The sequence below is a fragment of the Oncorhynchus tshawytscha genome, linkage group LG01, assembly GCF_018296145.1.
Source record: "Oncorhynchus tshawytscha isolate Ot180627B linkage group LG01, Otsh_v2.0, whole genome shotgun sequence".
Taxonomy (NCBI): Eukaryota; Metazoa; Chordata; class Actinopteri; order Salmoniformes; family Salmonidae; genus Oncorhynchus; species Oncorhynchus tshawytscha.
Window position 1 is genome coordinate 51611118 of NC_056429.1, and position 15173 is coordinate 51626290.

Consider the following 15173-nt stretch of genomic DNA (forward strand, 5'->3'; position numbering starts at 1 on the left):
TTTTTTTTTGCCTCAATGGTTGCCACGTCATGCATGTAGCGTTTTACACTTTGCATTAGGGTTAGCTGTTTGAGGCCTATGACTTCTGTATTGCATGTTTGGTGAATGTGTTTTTTTGAAGATTGTGATGCTGCAACTACATTGCGTGTAAGCCCTGGGTCATGTATTTATTAAGCACCAAAGTGACAAACTGGGAGCGACAACCTGGACAACTTGTCCAATAACAAACACTTGTTTTCCTTTTCCGTTGCAAAACATTTTCCATTGTGCCTTAATGAATAAGATGATGTCTGTGCCTTCCAGGTGGTTGGTATGTGTACCAGCAGAGGAACGAGGTGCACAACAACTGTGGCATAGAGATCTACTACCAGACAGACATGCAGACAACCCACGACAACATGCTGCTGGAGCTCTTCTGTCAGATCATCTCTGAGCCCTGCTTCAACACACTGCGCACCAAGGAACAGTTGGGTACGACCACGCATGCTCTCTCTCACACCAGTGGAGACCAGTCCAGGAAGGCAGTGGGGAATGGACCTCCCTTGGAAATGTCCATCGTAAAGTACTTAAACACACTCAAATTCAAAACCTTGCTGTGAAAAAGGAACCGTATACAGTGCATTCGGAAAGTATTCAGACCCCTTGAATTTTTCCACATTTTATGTTACAGCCTTAGTAAAAGCATACCTTATTTACATAAGTATTCAAATCCTTTGCTATGAGACTCAAAATTGAGGTGCATCTTGTTTCCATTACTCATCCTTGATGTTTCTACAACTTGTAATTCCAACTGTGGCAAATTCAATTGATTGAACATGTATAGACAGGTGTGTGCCTTTCCAAATCAAGGTCCCACAGTTGACAGTGCATGTCAGAGCAAAAACCAAGCCATGAGGTTGTCTATAGCGCTCCGAGACAGGATTGTGTCGAGGCACAGATCTGGCGAAGGGTACCAAAAAATGGCTGCCGCATTGAAGGTTCCCAAGAACACAGTGGCCTCCATTCTTAAATGGAAGACGTTTGGAGTCACCAAGACTCTTCCGAGAGCTGGCCGGCCTGCCAAACTGGGTAATCGGGGGAGAAGTTTCTTGGTCAGGGAGGTGACAAGAACCTGATGGTCACTCTGACAGCTCCAGAGTTCCTTTGCGGAGATGGGAGAACCTTCCAGGACTACTGTCTCTGCAGCACTCCACCAATCAGGCCTTTATGGTAGAGCGGCCAGAAGGCTTTCCTCAGTAAAAGACACATGACAGCCCGCTTGAAGTTTGCCAAAAGGCACCTAAAGGACTCTCCGATGATGAGAAACAAGATTCTCTGGTCTGATGAAACCAAGATTGAACTCTTTGGCCTGAAAGCCAAGTGTCGAGCTCATCACCTGGCCAATACCATCCCTATGGTGAAGTATGGTGGTGGTGGTGGCAGCATCATTCTGTGGGAATGTTTTTCAGTGGCAGGGACTCTGAGACTTCAGGATTGAGGGAAAGATGAACAGAGGAAAGTACAGAGGGATCCTTGATGAAAACCTGCACCAGGGCGTTCAGGACCTCAGACTGGGCCGAAGGTTCACCTTCCAACAGGATAACGACCCTAAGCACACAGCCAAGACAAATCAGAAGTGGCTTCGGGACAAGTCTGAGTGGCCCAGCCAGAGCCAAGACTTGAACCAGATCGAGACCTGAAAATAGCTGTGCAGCGACGCTCCACATCCAACCTGACAGAGCTTAAGATCTGCAGAGAAGAATGGGAGAAATTCCCCAAATACAGTTGTGCCAAGCTTGTAGCGTAATATCCAAGAATACTCTAAACTGTAATTGCTACCAAAGGTTCTTCAACAAAGTACTGAGTGGGGGGTCTGAATGCTTATGTAAATGTGATATTTTAGTTTTGTATAAAAAATTTGCAAAAATTTCTAAAAACATGTTTTTGCTTTGTCATTATGTGGTATTCTGTGTAGATTGATGAGGCAAAAATCGATTTAATCCGTTTTAGAATAAGGATGTAATGTAACAAAAGGTCAAAGGGTCTGAATACTTTCCGAATGCACTGTACATATAGGTAACTGCCAAAATAAAGGAAACACCAAGGCACAACAAAGTGTCTTAATAGAGTGTTGGGCCACCACGATCCGCCAGAACATATTCAATGCGCCCTGGCATAGATTCTACACGGTTCTGGAACTCTGTTGGAGGGATGCGACACCGTTCTTCCACGAGAAATATATTAATGGTGGTAGAAAATGCGCTCTCAGGCACTGCTCCAGAATAGTGTTCAATTGGATTGAGAACTGGTGACTCTCTCTCTCACACACACACACGCCCTTTTTAACCCCTTTTGCTCATTTGAGATCCTTCTTTCAAAGTCACTAAGGTCTCTTCTAGCCATGGAAGCCAAAATAATGGGAAACTTGGATGTTAATTGCTAAATTAACTCAGGAACCACACCTGTGTGGAAGCACCCGCTTTCAATATACTTTGTATCCCTCATATACTCAAGTGTTTCCTTTACCTGTACATGCAGTTAAACACCTATAAAGACATGTTCCAGAATTCACAGTGCATTTTTCTTGACTTTTACTTTGCTCACTCCTCAGGGTACATAGTGTTTAGCGGTCCGCGGCGCGCTAACGGGGTCCAGGGCCTGCGCTTCATCATCCAGTCGGAGAAGGCTCCCCACTACCTAGAGAGCCGGGTCGAGGCTTTCCTAAAAGCCACAGAGAAGTCTGTGGAGGAAATGAACGATGAGGCCTTCCAGAAACACATCCAGGCCCTGGCCATCCGCCGCCTGGACAAGCCCAAGAAGCTGGCCGCCGAGTGTGCCAAGTACTGGGGGGAGATCATCTCCCAGCAGTACAACTTCGACAGAGGTGAGCATGCATAGACGCTCATTGAGCAACGTGCACACCGTTACCTGAGCTGGAGGCCTTAAGATGTTTTTTTCCCAAGTGAAAGCTGTGGGGAGTTTGAGTTACTGTCAACTAAATGGATATTCCTCCTGACACTGCTAGGAGGCCTTGTTATCTGAAAAGGTGTTTTGAGTGAGATGATGTTATCAGACTATTGACATTCTGGAGGATCTTCGAGGTGAAGGTTGTTGCCACCTCAGAGCTACCTGCTGCACCAATTAGCATTGATTAGGCCCCAGAATAATCAGCACCCCGAGCAGACCTGAGTGCTGTTATGGGCTGATTTGCTGGAAATTTGCCGTAAACCCCTGTGCGTTCCAAGTAGAGGGTGATGATAACCATGTTTTCATTGTTGGAGGGATGGGAGACTGAGCCGCAACAGTCTGCACACCAAGAAATTGCTAGGAAGTGGAGCCTAGTCAATAGTGGAACATTGTACAGCCAGATCAGTGTGGCTGGTGATGCTGTAGAGCTATTGTGTTGCACCTTATGGAAGCTTTTTATATAGATGTAAGAGGAATTCTTATTTAAGAGTTAAACTACACTGCTCAAAAAAAATAAAGGGAACACTTAAACAACAAAACAACTCCAAGTCAATCACACTTCTGTGAAATCAAACTGTCCACTTAGGAAGCAACACTGATTGACAATAAATTTCACATGCTGTTGTGCAAATGGAATAGACAACAGGTGGAAATTATAGGCATTTAGCAAGACACCCCCAATAAAGGAGTGGTTCTGCAGGTGGTGACCAGACCACTTCTCAGTTCCTATGCTTCCTGGCTGATGTTTTGGTCACTTTTGAATGCTGGCGGTGCTTTCACTCTAGTGGTAGCATGAGACGGAGTCTACAACCCACACAAGTGGCTCAGGTAGTGCAGCTCATCCAGGATGGAACATCAATGCGAGCTGTGGCAAGAAGGTTTGCTGTGTCTGTCAGCGTAGTGTCCAGAGCATGGAGGCGCTACCAGGAGATAGGCCACTACATCAGGAGACGTGGAGGAGGCCGTAGGAGGGCAACAACCCAGCAGCAGGACCGCTACCTCCGCCTTTGTGCAAGGAGGAGCAGGAGTAGCACTGCCAGAGCCCTGCAAAATGACCTCCAGCAGGCCACAAATGTGCATGTGTCTGCTCAAACGGTCAGAAACAGACTCCATGAGGGTGGTATGAGGGCCCGACGTCCACAGGTGGGGGTTGTGCTTACAGCCCAACACCGTGCAGGACGTTTGGCATTTGCCAGAGAACACCAAGATTGGCAAATTCGCCACAGGCGCCCTGTGCTCTTCACAGATGAAAGCAGGTTCACACTGAGCACATGTGACAGTCTGGAGACGCCGTAGAGAACGTTCTGCTGCCTGCAACATCCTCCAGCATGACCGGTTTGGCAGTGGGTCAGTCATGGTGTGGGGTGGCATTTCTTTGGGGGGCCGTACAGCCCTCCATGTGCTCGCCAGAGGTAGCCTGACTGCCATTAGGTACCGAGATGAGATCCTCAGACCCCTTATGATGCCATATGCTGGTGCGGTTGGCCCTGGGTTCCTCCTAATGCAAGACAATGCTAGATCTCATGTGGCTGGAGTGTGTCAGCAGTTCCTGCAAGAGGAAGGCATTGATGCTATGGACTGGCCCGCCTGTTCCCCAGACCTGAATCCAATTGAGCACATCTGGGACGTCATGTCTCACTCCATCCACCAACGCCACGTTGCACCACAGACTGCCCAGGAGTTGGCGGATGCTTTAGTCCGGGTCTGGGAGGAGATCCCTCAGGAGACCATCCGCCACCTCATCAGTTTTCCATTTTAATTTTGAGTGTGACTCCAAATCCAGACCTCCATGGGTTGATAAATTTGATTTCCATTGATAATTAATTTTTGTGCGATTTTGTTGTCAGCACATTCAACTATGTAAAGAAAAAAGTATTTAATAAGAATATTTCATTCATTCAGATCTAGGATGTGTTATTTTTGTGTTCCCTTTATTTTTTTTGAGCGGTGTATTTATTACATGTTATTCTTCTGGTGATGAATATGCAGGAACTTTGCCTCTAGTTCTGTTCTACGTTCATGCACACATACAAAACAGTCCCCCCTGTTTAGGTCTAATCTGTAGTGATATCTCAAATCATCCACTGTTAGTCCAAGTGTTTTCTGTAAGTGTTTTCTGTTTTCTAGATAACATTGAGGTGTCCTACCTGAAGACGTTGACTAAAGAGAACATCATGCAGTTCTACCGGGTGAGTAGCGATCTCTCCCTTTGCATTGCATACCACTTACATTTCAGGTAAAGTCATACTTTCTCACACAAGCGGTTGCCATGGAGATGCATACGAGGTGCCTGCTGTTTTCTTACACCAATTGAGTCCTATGGTAAAGAGTATGTGTGCCCATGTGCGTGCAACTGAAAGATGGCACCCTGTTTTATTTATTCCTCTCCACCACTCTTCAATCAATCAAATGTATTTATAAAGCCCTTCTTACATCAGCTGATATCTCAAAGTGCTGTACAGAAACCCAGCCTAAAACTCCAAACAGCAAGCAATGCAAGTGTAGAAGCACGGTGGCTAGGAAAAACTCACTAGAAAGGCCAGAACCTAGAGAGGAACCAGGCTGAGGGGTGGCCAGTCCTCTTCTGGCTGTGCCGGGTGGATATTATAACAGAACATGGTCAAAATGTTCATAGATGACCAGCAGGGTCAAATAATAATAACAGTGGTTGTCGAGGGTGCAACAGGTCAGCACCTCAAGAGTAAATGTCAGTTGGCTTTGAGTGAGTGAGTGAGTGCCAACCAAACAAACTTGCAGGATATAACCCCACCCACTTTGCCAAAGCACAGCCCACACACCACTAGAGGGATATCTTCAACCACCAACTTACCAACCTGAGACAAGGCTGAGTATAGCCCACAAAGATCTCCGCCACGGCACAACCCAAGGGGGGGGGGCGCCAACCCGGACAGGAAGATCACGTCAGTGACGCACCCCGCCTAGGGACGGCATGGAAGAGTGCCCGTGACACAGCCCCTGTAATAGGGTTAGTGGCAAAGAATCCCAGTGGAGAGAGGGGGACCGGCCAGGCAGAGACTGCAAGGGCGGTTCATTGCTCCAGTGCCTTTCCGTTCACCTTCACACTCCTGGGCCAGACCCACACTCAATCATAGGACCTACTGAAGAGATGAATCTTCAATAAAGACTTAAAGGTTGAGATCGAGTCTGCGTCTCACATGGGTAGGCAGACCATTCCATAAAAATGGAGCTCTACAGGAGAAAGCCCTGCCTCCAGCTGTTTGCTTAGAAATTGTAGGGACCGTAAGGAGGCCTGCATCTTGTGACCGTAGTGTACGTGTAGGCATGTACGGCAGGACCAACTCGGAAAGATGGGTAGGAGCAAGCCCATGTAAATGCTTTGTAGGTTAGCAGTAAAACCTTAATCAGCCCTATCCTTAACAGGAAGCCAGTGTGGAGAGGCTAGCACTGGAGTAATATGCTCAAATTTCTGGGTTCAAGTCAACATTCTGGCAGCCGTGTTTAGCACTAACTGAAGTTTATTTAGTGCTTTAGCCGGAAAGTAGAGCATTGCTGTAATCTAACCTGAAGTGACAAAAGCATGGATAAATATTTCTGCATTTTTGGACAAAGTTTCTGATTTTTGCAATGTTACGTAGGTGGAAAAATCTCTCCTTGAAACAGTCTTGATATGTTCGTCAAAAGAGAGGTCAGGGTCCAGAGTAACACAGAGGTCCTTCAGTTTTATTTGAGATGACTGTACAACCATCAAGATTGTCAGATTCAACGGAAGATCTCTTTGTTTCTTGGGACCTAGAACAAACATCTCTGTTTTGTCCGAGTTTAAAAGTAGAACATTTGCTGCCATCCACTTCCTTATGTCTGAAACACAGGCTTCCAGCGAGGGCAATTTTGGGGCTTCACCATGTTTCATTGAAATGTACAGCTGTGTGTCATCCGCATAGCAGCGAAAGTTAATATTCTGTTTCCGAATGACATCACCAAGAGGTAAAATACGTAGTGAAAACAATAATGGTCCTAAAACGGAGCCTTGAGGAACACTGTTGACAGTTGATTTGTCAGAGGACAAACCATCCACAGAGACAAACTGATATCTTTCCGACAACTTTTCCGTGTAGACCAATTTGGGTTTCCAATCTCTCCAAAAGAATGTCAATGGTATCAAAAGCAGCACTAAGGTCTAGGAGCACGAGGACAGATGCAGAGCCTCGGGTAGACGCCATTTAAAGGTCATTTACCACCTTCACAAGTGCAGTCTCAGTGCTATGACGGGGTCTAAAACCAGACTGAAGCAACAGCTTTTACATTATTTTTTTAAAGGAATGGGAGATTCGATATAGGCCGATTTAAAAAAAAAATATATATATATATATATATATATATTTAAAAAAAATATTTTCTGGGTCAGGTTTGGCTTTTTCAAGAGAGGCTTTTATTACTGCCACTTTTAGTGAGTTTGGTGCACATCCGGTGGATAGAGAGCCGTTTATTATGTTCGACATAGGAGGGCCAAGCACAGGATGCAGCTCTTTCAGTAGTTTAGTTGGAATAGGGTCCATTATGCAGCTTGAAGGTTTAGGGGCCATGATTATTTTCATCAATGTGTCAAATAATATAGTACTAAAAAACTTGATTGTCTCCCTTGATCTTACGTACGTACTGGTTCTATTTAAAGCTGTGGCGGTGACACTGACACGGGGCGCTGTGTTCGTGGAATAATAACAGTCATAATGAGGGGTTGCGTCACTGCCAGGGTGTTGTGTGTTTCAAGAGGATAAGGGTGCCAAGGATACAGAGGAAATGAAAGGCTTCCCATATTTCTACGTCAGCAAAAGCAGCACAGGCCCCATGCAGAATGTTTTCATTGTGTAATACATTTCTAATTGGGGTTCTGAGTGTGTAACTGAAAAATATAACTGATGCACTGTAGGGAGATGAGTCACAATTGCTCGTGGCTCTCATTCATGCCACTGCTCACTCTGTATGCTACAAATTGTGATCTTAAAGAGATATTGTGAGATTTAGGAAATGAATCTTTTTCTACTTTCTCATAGATACCATTTTTATGTCTGCGTATCGTTTGAAGGAAGTTATCACCATGAGCATGCTAGCTGTTACCATAGACCTCATCATGGCGCTAATGCTAGTTAGTAATTAGCAACTTCAAACTACACACAACTATAACAATGGTATTCCAGAGTTTATCTGACTCTGGGTATGAAAAGTGCTGACTTGCCAAAATCTCTCACTATCCCTTAAAGTGCTTCTCGGCAGAAATATTTGTTATAAATAACCATTAGTTATTTAAAAATATATATTTTTGGGAGGGGCAGGAACTATTTAGCAGCAGTGGGGTGCCGCTGCTGAATTAATATAGGGGAAACACTGTAATTAATTTTTCTAGGACAGTGAACTAAATAAAGGCTACTATTAAATGGTCTGTCTCTTTTCTCTGTGTCTATCAAAATACTGTCCTTTGCAGGATCTGTTGGCGGTGGACGCACCAAAGAGGCACAAGATGTCTGTGCACGTCCTGTCTAGGGAGATGGACTCCTGTGAGTATTGTACTAGTGATGGAGAGTTTTTGGGTTGGAGGATATACATTTAAATTGGTTTGTTAGTGTGAATATTTTGATTTTGACGGTTTTATCAGTTATGTTGAAATGTCTGTATTTTTGTTTAGGCCCCGTCGTGGGAGAGTTCCCTGCCCAGAATGATGTCAATCTGGCCCCTGCCCCATCCCTGCCACAGGTAATGTGTATTCACCTTTCTCTGTGTTCCATTAGCACAGCAGTGTTGGTGTGTAACATACTGACCTGTCCATCTCTCTCTCTGCAGCCTACGTTGGTGCAGGACATGACAGAGTTCAAGAGGAGCCTGCCCCTCTTTCCCCTGGCCAAGCCATTCACTCACATCAACTTCATGGCTGCCAAACTGTGAGGACCAAGCAGCATGGGAGGTTGCTGGGGGACCCTGCTCTGTCCCTCTCTGCCCCCCTGTGGTAACTGGAGTCTGGAACACACTCATCTGACGTGTGTGTAAACTGGAGAGGCCACTAGAGGTGCTTGGAAATGTGTGTGATTCATACAACTTAGCTGTGGTTCTCATCATAGCTCAGTGTGATAATAGAGGTCACACACAAACTCATTTTTGTTTTAGTCTCATCGAAAACCCCACCAACACACATTCCCGACATTGTATAGAATGTTTGTAGAGGAATAGTACTGACTTAAAGAACCTCAAGGCCAGAACCCCTTGATACTTCATGATGGAAGTGTTTTTATTCAGCTTAGCCACAAGGACATGCTGCTGTGGTGAGAGTAAACAGTTAGTTAATGATTATGGTGTTGTGAAGCTGTTGAAGTAGGTGGTTAGCTCTGTAAGGGTGCACATTTAATTTCAAACACGCTGGACACATACATTTCTCTTATGTACTTGTGCGATGCGTCGGCACGGTGACAACTGGCCGAATTGTTATCACGAAGACACTTTGTGTTTAAATAATGACTGTGCAACACACGATTTTAGACCATTTCTGTTTTATGGCAAAAACAATTATATCAGCCTTATGGAAATGTTTCTGTTTTAATCCATAATGTACACGTTTTGAGATCTGACTTTTTTATTTAAACTAGTAAAATGTCGGGGCCCTTTGAGGAGTTGTTTTAAAACTGCTTATTTGGTGGAGAGGCATGTTCATGAAGCTTTTTTTAAACTAGTGTTTTCCACAGGGTTGTATTATCTGAGCATCATCTCAGGGTACCTCAATCTTTTGCTTTCTGCTTTTATTTGAGATTGAAGAAAAATAAACATTTTAAATGTCTGTATGTAATTGTTTCGGGTCAAATTAGTTTTATAGCTTCTATTACTTAAATAACATTGTTATTTTAATCGTGTTTGACTACTGATTTCTTGCATAGCCCCCCCATCTTTCTCCATTTTGAGACTTAGCTTGTGACTTTGAAAGGGGGGTGGCGATTGCTCATTCTCTGGCAGTGAAGATCTTACAAAGCTGGAGCAATAGAGATTTAACTCTATAGCTGGTGCATTCAGCTGGATGCACAGCACAGCAGTGTGTGTGTGTGTGGAGTTTGACAGTCAGCCAACTGCACTTTGTCTCTGTGGGTCAGACTTGGAACAGGATTGTGGCTGCACGCTTAAAGACCCACTGGGCACACACTGGTTGGATCAGCTTTGTTTCCATGTCATTTCAATGAAAATAACATTGAACCAACCTGGAATTGACATCTGTGCTCAGTGGGGATGCTGTCCTTCAGAAAAACGTTAAATAGGACTGTTTTAGAATGTCTGGTGGGGTAAACTGATTTTTCAGTCTCGTATTTTCTCAGAAAACCCTTTTTAAATAATCATGTTTTGGCTGTAGGGGTTCAAAAAAGGCCCGTGTATGGAGGGTGAAGTTGTAGTCAGGCCTGTTTCTCAATATGCACTTCTCACTAAGCAATAAACTCTTCTGAATTGGAGAGCAGTGTGGATTTAAACATAAATGGTCTCGGTACTGTTATGTAGAAGGGGGACACACTGCACTGCGTTCTCGGGTCCTTGCTCTCATCCAGCCTAAAAACGGACACATTGAAAAGCGGAACTGTCTGTTTTCTGTGTGGATTGGAGTCATGTCATTGCCATCTCTGTGTAAAGCATAGCCTGGTCTCTCAGGTGTTAACAAGCTTTGCGAAGTCAAGCTGGCGCCAACCAATATAATACAGCAAATATCAGGTTTATGTGATCTCCCATACGTCCTCAAGCCTATCAATAAACTGTAATGTTAACTTAATGCTGCATTGTTTTAAATGAGGGATGATAAGTAATCAGTACAGACTCGAATAAGGGAATAACTAGATGTGGGTTCACTTTGAGAAACTGGGTACTATTCCTTTGACTGAAATTACTGAAACCAGAAGGGACTACCTGAACTTGTCAGATAAGAAACGCTTGTTTTCAAATGGTGTGCCCTAATGAATACCAGCCTGATCATTTGAAACTGTCCTAATGGAAGGAGTTTCTGGGAGACTCAGTTGTAGGTAAGCGGTCACCTGTGACAAATAAAATTTGATTTGAAACTGTCAATTGGCTGATTGGTTGGTGCAGACATGTTCATGGCTCAGTAATGCTGAAACGTTTAGTTTTTATTTCCTCCTGTGTGTTTAATAAATGACTACTGGAACAAATAGTTAGACATCGACTTGCCAGTCAATGCAGGATATGTATCCCAAATATGACTGCCTCAGAACACACTATGCTAAAGTAATATAGACTTGTCTTTCACCCATATACTATGAAAGTGATTAATTCAAGCTGTTTTTGAGCCATATTAGCCCCTTGTTTATGAAATTTGGATTGAATCAGTCCTACAATATATATAAAAATGTTATATTTATACTTGAACTTAGTCGTAAGATCACTTCCGACGGTGTGCTTACGTTTGATTCATAAGATACTGAGCATAACATTTTTTTCTTTAGCAGGTTGTAAGAAGCCCATTTGTTATTTACGCACCGGTGATCTATAAATCTCAAATTCATTTACAATCAGTGATTTCCCCTTATAGAATGCTAGCACAAATGAGGGTTTAGTCAGGAATGGACCAAAAGAGAAAAGCAAACTTTTTGGAAGATGAGATCACTTGTGGCAGGATGCGGCTGAGATATCCACGAACTGTCACAGTAGCGAGGAATCCCAGAGTGGACAGTACTTGGACAGATACGGGTATAGCATGATGACAGAGGATCTTCCTTTCCAGATTAGGGGCTAAATCTGCACACAAATCTAACAGAACATTTATTGGGAGACAATTGGGAGCCATGGATCATCATGCGCAAAAAAGTAATTCCGGTCTCTGAAAACTCTCCCTTCTAAAGCATGTTTTCCAATAACGCAAGAACAGGCATGTTTACTTTTTTTTTCTCATTTGACACACTATTTATAGAACATCGCATCCCGTTTTTAATTCAAAACACCTTGCGTCTGGCAATTAATTCCTCACACTTTTAATTGATCATTCCTAACAAATTGTTCATAAAGCTAGTGCAATGTTCACTACAGGCTTGGACGCTTATGGGTCCCAAACAGCAACACCCCTACATAACCAGCAGGTAAATTACTTATGTCAAGTCTAGAAGATCATTTCCACATCAAAGTAAGGTTTTCTAAATAACTTAAATCTGATTTATGCAGAAAACCATGTGTAAGATCAAAATTGATCGTAAATCTATAAACGAGGCCCCTGGATTTTAGTATGAACACATCCACTTCAAGGTTTGAAAAAATACATTTATTCACAATCCACCACGAAACTATAAATTGAGAAACAATGTCTGTACAATACAATTAATAACTTCAATGTCACTTTTGGCATAATATACTTTCTTTAGAGTTAATGTAAAAGCTGAGCTGACCACAGCAGATTATTGGAGCATGTCTGTCTACCAGGCACAGCTAAAAGAGATGTGCACAATAATATTAAATATTCAAATGATTGGTTTATGGCATGCCTTTTTCACACACGTAATGTACAGTATACTGGTTATACCGCACTTGTAGAAGAAAGAGCAGTTACAGAATGGGTTATTACGTGACTGCCTTGAGCATATATATATATATATATACACACACACACACTAAAAAACAAAGCAAGTGGTGGCGTCAGCAAGGAAATATGTGGCGGAATATGCGATTTGGGTTAAAAGAAGAGACATAAATCTCACCTTTATTCAGTGGACATGTCATTTTATGCTCTCATTTAGAAGGTAATGCAGCACGTGTCAGGTCTATATCATCCACATTGCAGGCTTGCACATCACATTCTCTGTCATCTCATGAGTAGAAGACAATTACACAAAATCAGCTACAAACAGAACTAATGACAACACTTCTAGGCATTTGACAACAAAAAAATACCCTTGAATGTTTTAGCTGATATATTGTGCAATGAATGTATGTACAGACAATCACACTTATGTTTGTACTGTGCTTCTAAATAATTGAGAGTATGTATTATCAGTCTAGAGATATTTACCAATGGAAACGTGGCAACAGGAGCAGGTAAAAAGTTATTTCCCATTCAAATAATCATCCTTTAGTGATAAAAAAATCTAATTTCTCTTAAAACACATTCAATACAGGGAAACAATATTCCTCATTGGCAAATTTCAAAACTGCAAAATTAACAGTAAGACAATTATTTATAAAACGTTCCTGTCTAATAATTACATGTGCCCCAGATGTATCTTTTTAAAGTACAGCAAGCACTGGTTACTTGATTAAAACAAACAAAAATTGCTACAGCAAAATAGCAGTTACAAGTCACATTCCACAAAAAAAAGAGCTCCTGTGTGGAATATACATGAGGAAACTCAGTGTGTGTGTTTGCACGCACGCATGTCTGTATCAGTGTTCTTGTCTCTTCTCCTTTGAATGTTTTAAAAACAAAATAGAACATGGTGATAATCATACAGCACGAATGTCAGCCGCATACGATGATGACTCCCTAAAGAGCAGAAACAGAACGAGGTGAGGCTACTTAGAGAGGTGTAAGAGTTTGGGGAGGTGCCAATGATCCCTAAGTCCGTCAATCTGTCTGTCCGACAGTGTTCCTGCTCAGAGTTCACCGTCATGCTCCGTCCACTCCCCCTGTGTATCAATATGTCGGTCTGTCCATGCCCCTTCTCAGGCCTCCTCTGCCTCGGTAAAGTTGAGGATCTTGCGGTGGGCTTGCCTCTGGTACTGCTGCTGTTTGAAGTACACCTTGAACGCTCCCTTGACGGCCACAAACGCAATCCCACCCTGCAGACAGGACAAAAATAACTAAGGGTAAGCAGAGTGCCAAAGAGGGGTCACCAACACTCGGCTCATGCATCAAATCATTTATCTTGCTGCTCTGTCTGGTTTTTCTATTTGCTACACAAGATACACTGATTGTACAAAACATTAGGAACAGCTGCTCTTTCCATGACAGACGGACCAGGTGAAAGCTATGATTCCTTATTGACGTCACTTGTTAAATCCACCTCAAATCAGTGTAGATGAAAAGGGAGGAGACAGGTTAAAGAAGGATTTGTAAACCTTGAGACATGGATTGTATGTGTGCCATTCAGAGGGTAAATGGGAAGGCAAAACATTTGAAGTGCCTTTGAACAGGGGTATGGTAGTAGGTTCCAGGCGCACCGGTTTGAATGTGTCAAGAACTGCAACCCCTCTGGGTTTTTACACGCTCAACAGTTTCCCATGCGTATAAAGAATGATCCACCACCCAAAGGACATCCAGCCAACTTGACACAACTAAGTCTACTTTGTTGAGTCCATGGCCCAATAAATTGATGTTCTTAATGTTTTGTACTCTGTGTAGTTCTCTAATACTGTAGTAGCCCGGGAATAAACCGTATATCCTTAAAACACTTCACTATAACCTGCCCTAGGACAATCCATGTACCCCTCTGCATGTCAGTGCCAACAAAGCCTCCATTGAGTAATTTACTAATAGAACCATGAGATCAGGTGGTTTTGTTGCTCTAATGCTAAGTGAGGTTAAAGGGAACTTGAGTGTGAGTGTTTGCGTGGGGCAGGGGGGTTGCAATGTCCAGAGGGGGCAGCGCGGGTCATATGACAGACGAGCTCTGCTACTCTGGTTACCTGGCTGTCAGCGCCCTCTCAGGTGTGTGTGTGGGGCCCACAGGGGTGGCGGATCACAAGGAGACATAAAGCCCTGGTTTTATTTATTTTATTTCACCTTTATTTAACCAGGTAGGCCAGCCGAGAACAAGTTCTCATTTACAACTGCGACCTGGCCAACATAAAGCAAAGCAGTGCGACAAAAACAACAGTTACACATAAACAAATGTATAGTCAATAACACAATAGAAAAATCTATGTACAGTATGTGCAAATGTAGTAAGATTAGGGAGGTAAGGCAATAAATAGGCCATAGAGGCGAAATAATTACAATTTAGCATCAACACTGGAGTGATAGATGTGCAGATGGCGATGTGCAAGCAGAGATACTGGGGTGCAAAAGAACAAGAGGATAAATAACAATATGAGGATGAGGTAGTTGGGTGGGCTATTTACAGATGGGCTGTGTACAGGTACAGTGATCGGTAAGCTGCTCTGACAGCTGATGCTTAAAGTTAGAGGGAGATATAAGACTCAAGCGATTTTTGAAATTCGTTCCAGTCATTGGCAGCAGAGAACTGGATGGAAAGGCGGCCAAAGTAAGTGTTGGCTTTGGGGGTGAC

The 15173-nt window shown here is 43.3% G+C and overlaps 2 protein-coding genes across 5 annotated transcripts in view; one reads left to right on the forward strand and one right to left on the reverse strand.

The window, feature by feature from the left end:
- The window catches only part of LOC112252932 (insulin-degrading enzyme-like), a 44253-nt gene extending 34501 nt beyond the window's left edge, over positions 1-9752 (forward strand). For all 3 annotated transcript variants that reach the window (XM_042322981.1, XM_042322979.1, XM_042322980.1), the window contains 6 exons: positions 304-471; positions 2591-2863; positions 5074-5135; positions 8408-8480; positions 8609-8676; positions 8764-9752. In XM_042322981.1, the coding sequence (XP_042178915.1) occupies positions 304-471; positions 2591-2863; positions 5074-5135; positions 8408-8480; positions 8609-8676; positions 8764-8865 (746 nt within the window). In that variant the 3' untranslated portion in view covers positions 8866-9752. The remainder of the gene's footprint in view (positions 1-303; positions 472-2590; positions 2864-5073; positions 5136-8407; positions 8481-8608; positions 8677-8763) is intronic.
- A 2440-nt stretch (positions 9753-12192) lies between these two features.
- Positions 12193-15173, reverse strand: part of march5 (membrane-associated ring finger (C3HC4) 5) — a 76137-nt gene continuing 73156 nt past the window's right edge. For both annotated transcript variants that reach the window (XM_042323020.1, XM_042323018.1), the window contains exon 6: positions 12193-13725. In XM_042323020.1, the coding sequence (XP_042178954.1) occupies positions 13609-13725 (117 nt within the window). In that variant the 3' untranslated portion in view covers positions 12193-13608. The remainder of the gene's footprint in view (positions 13726-15173) is intronic.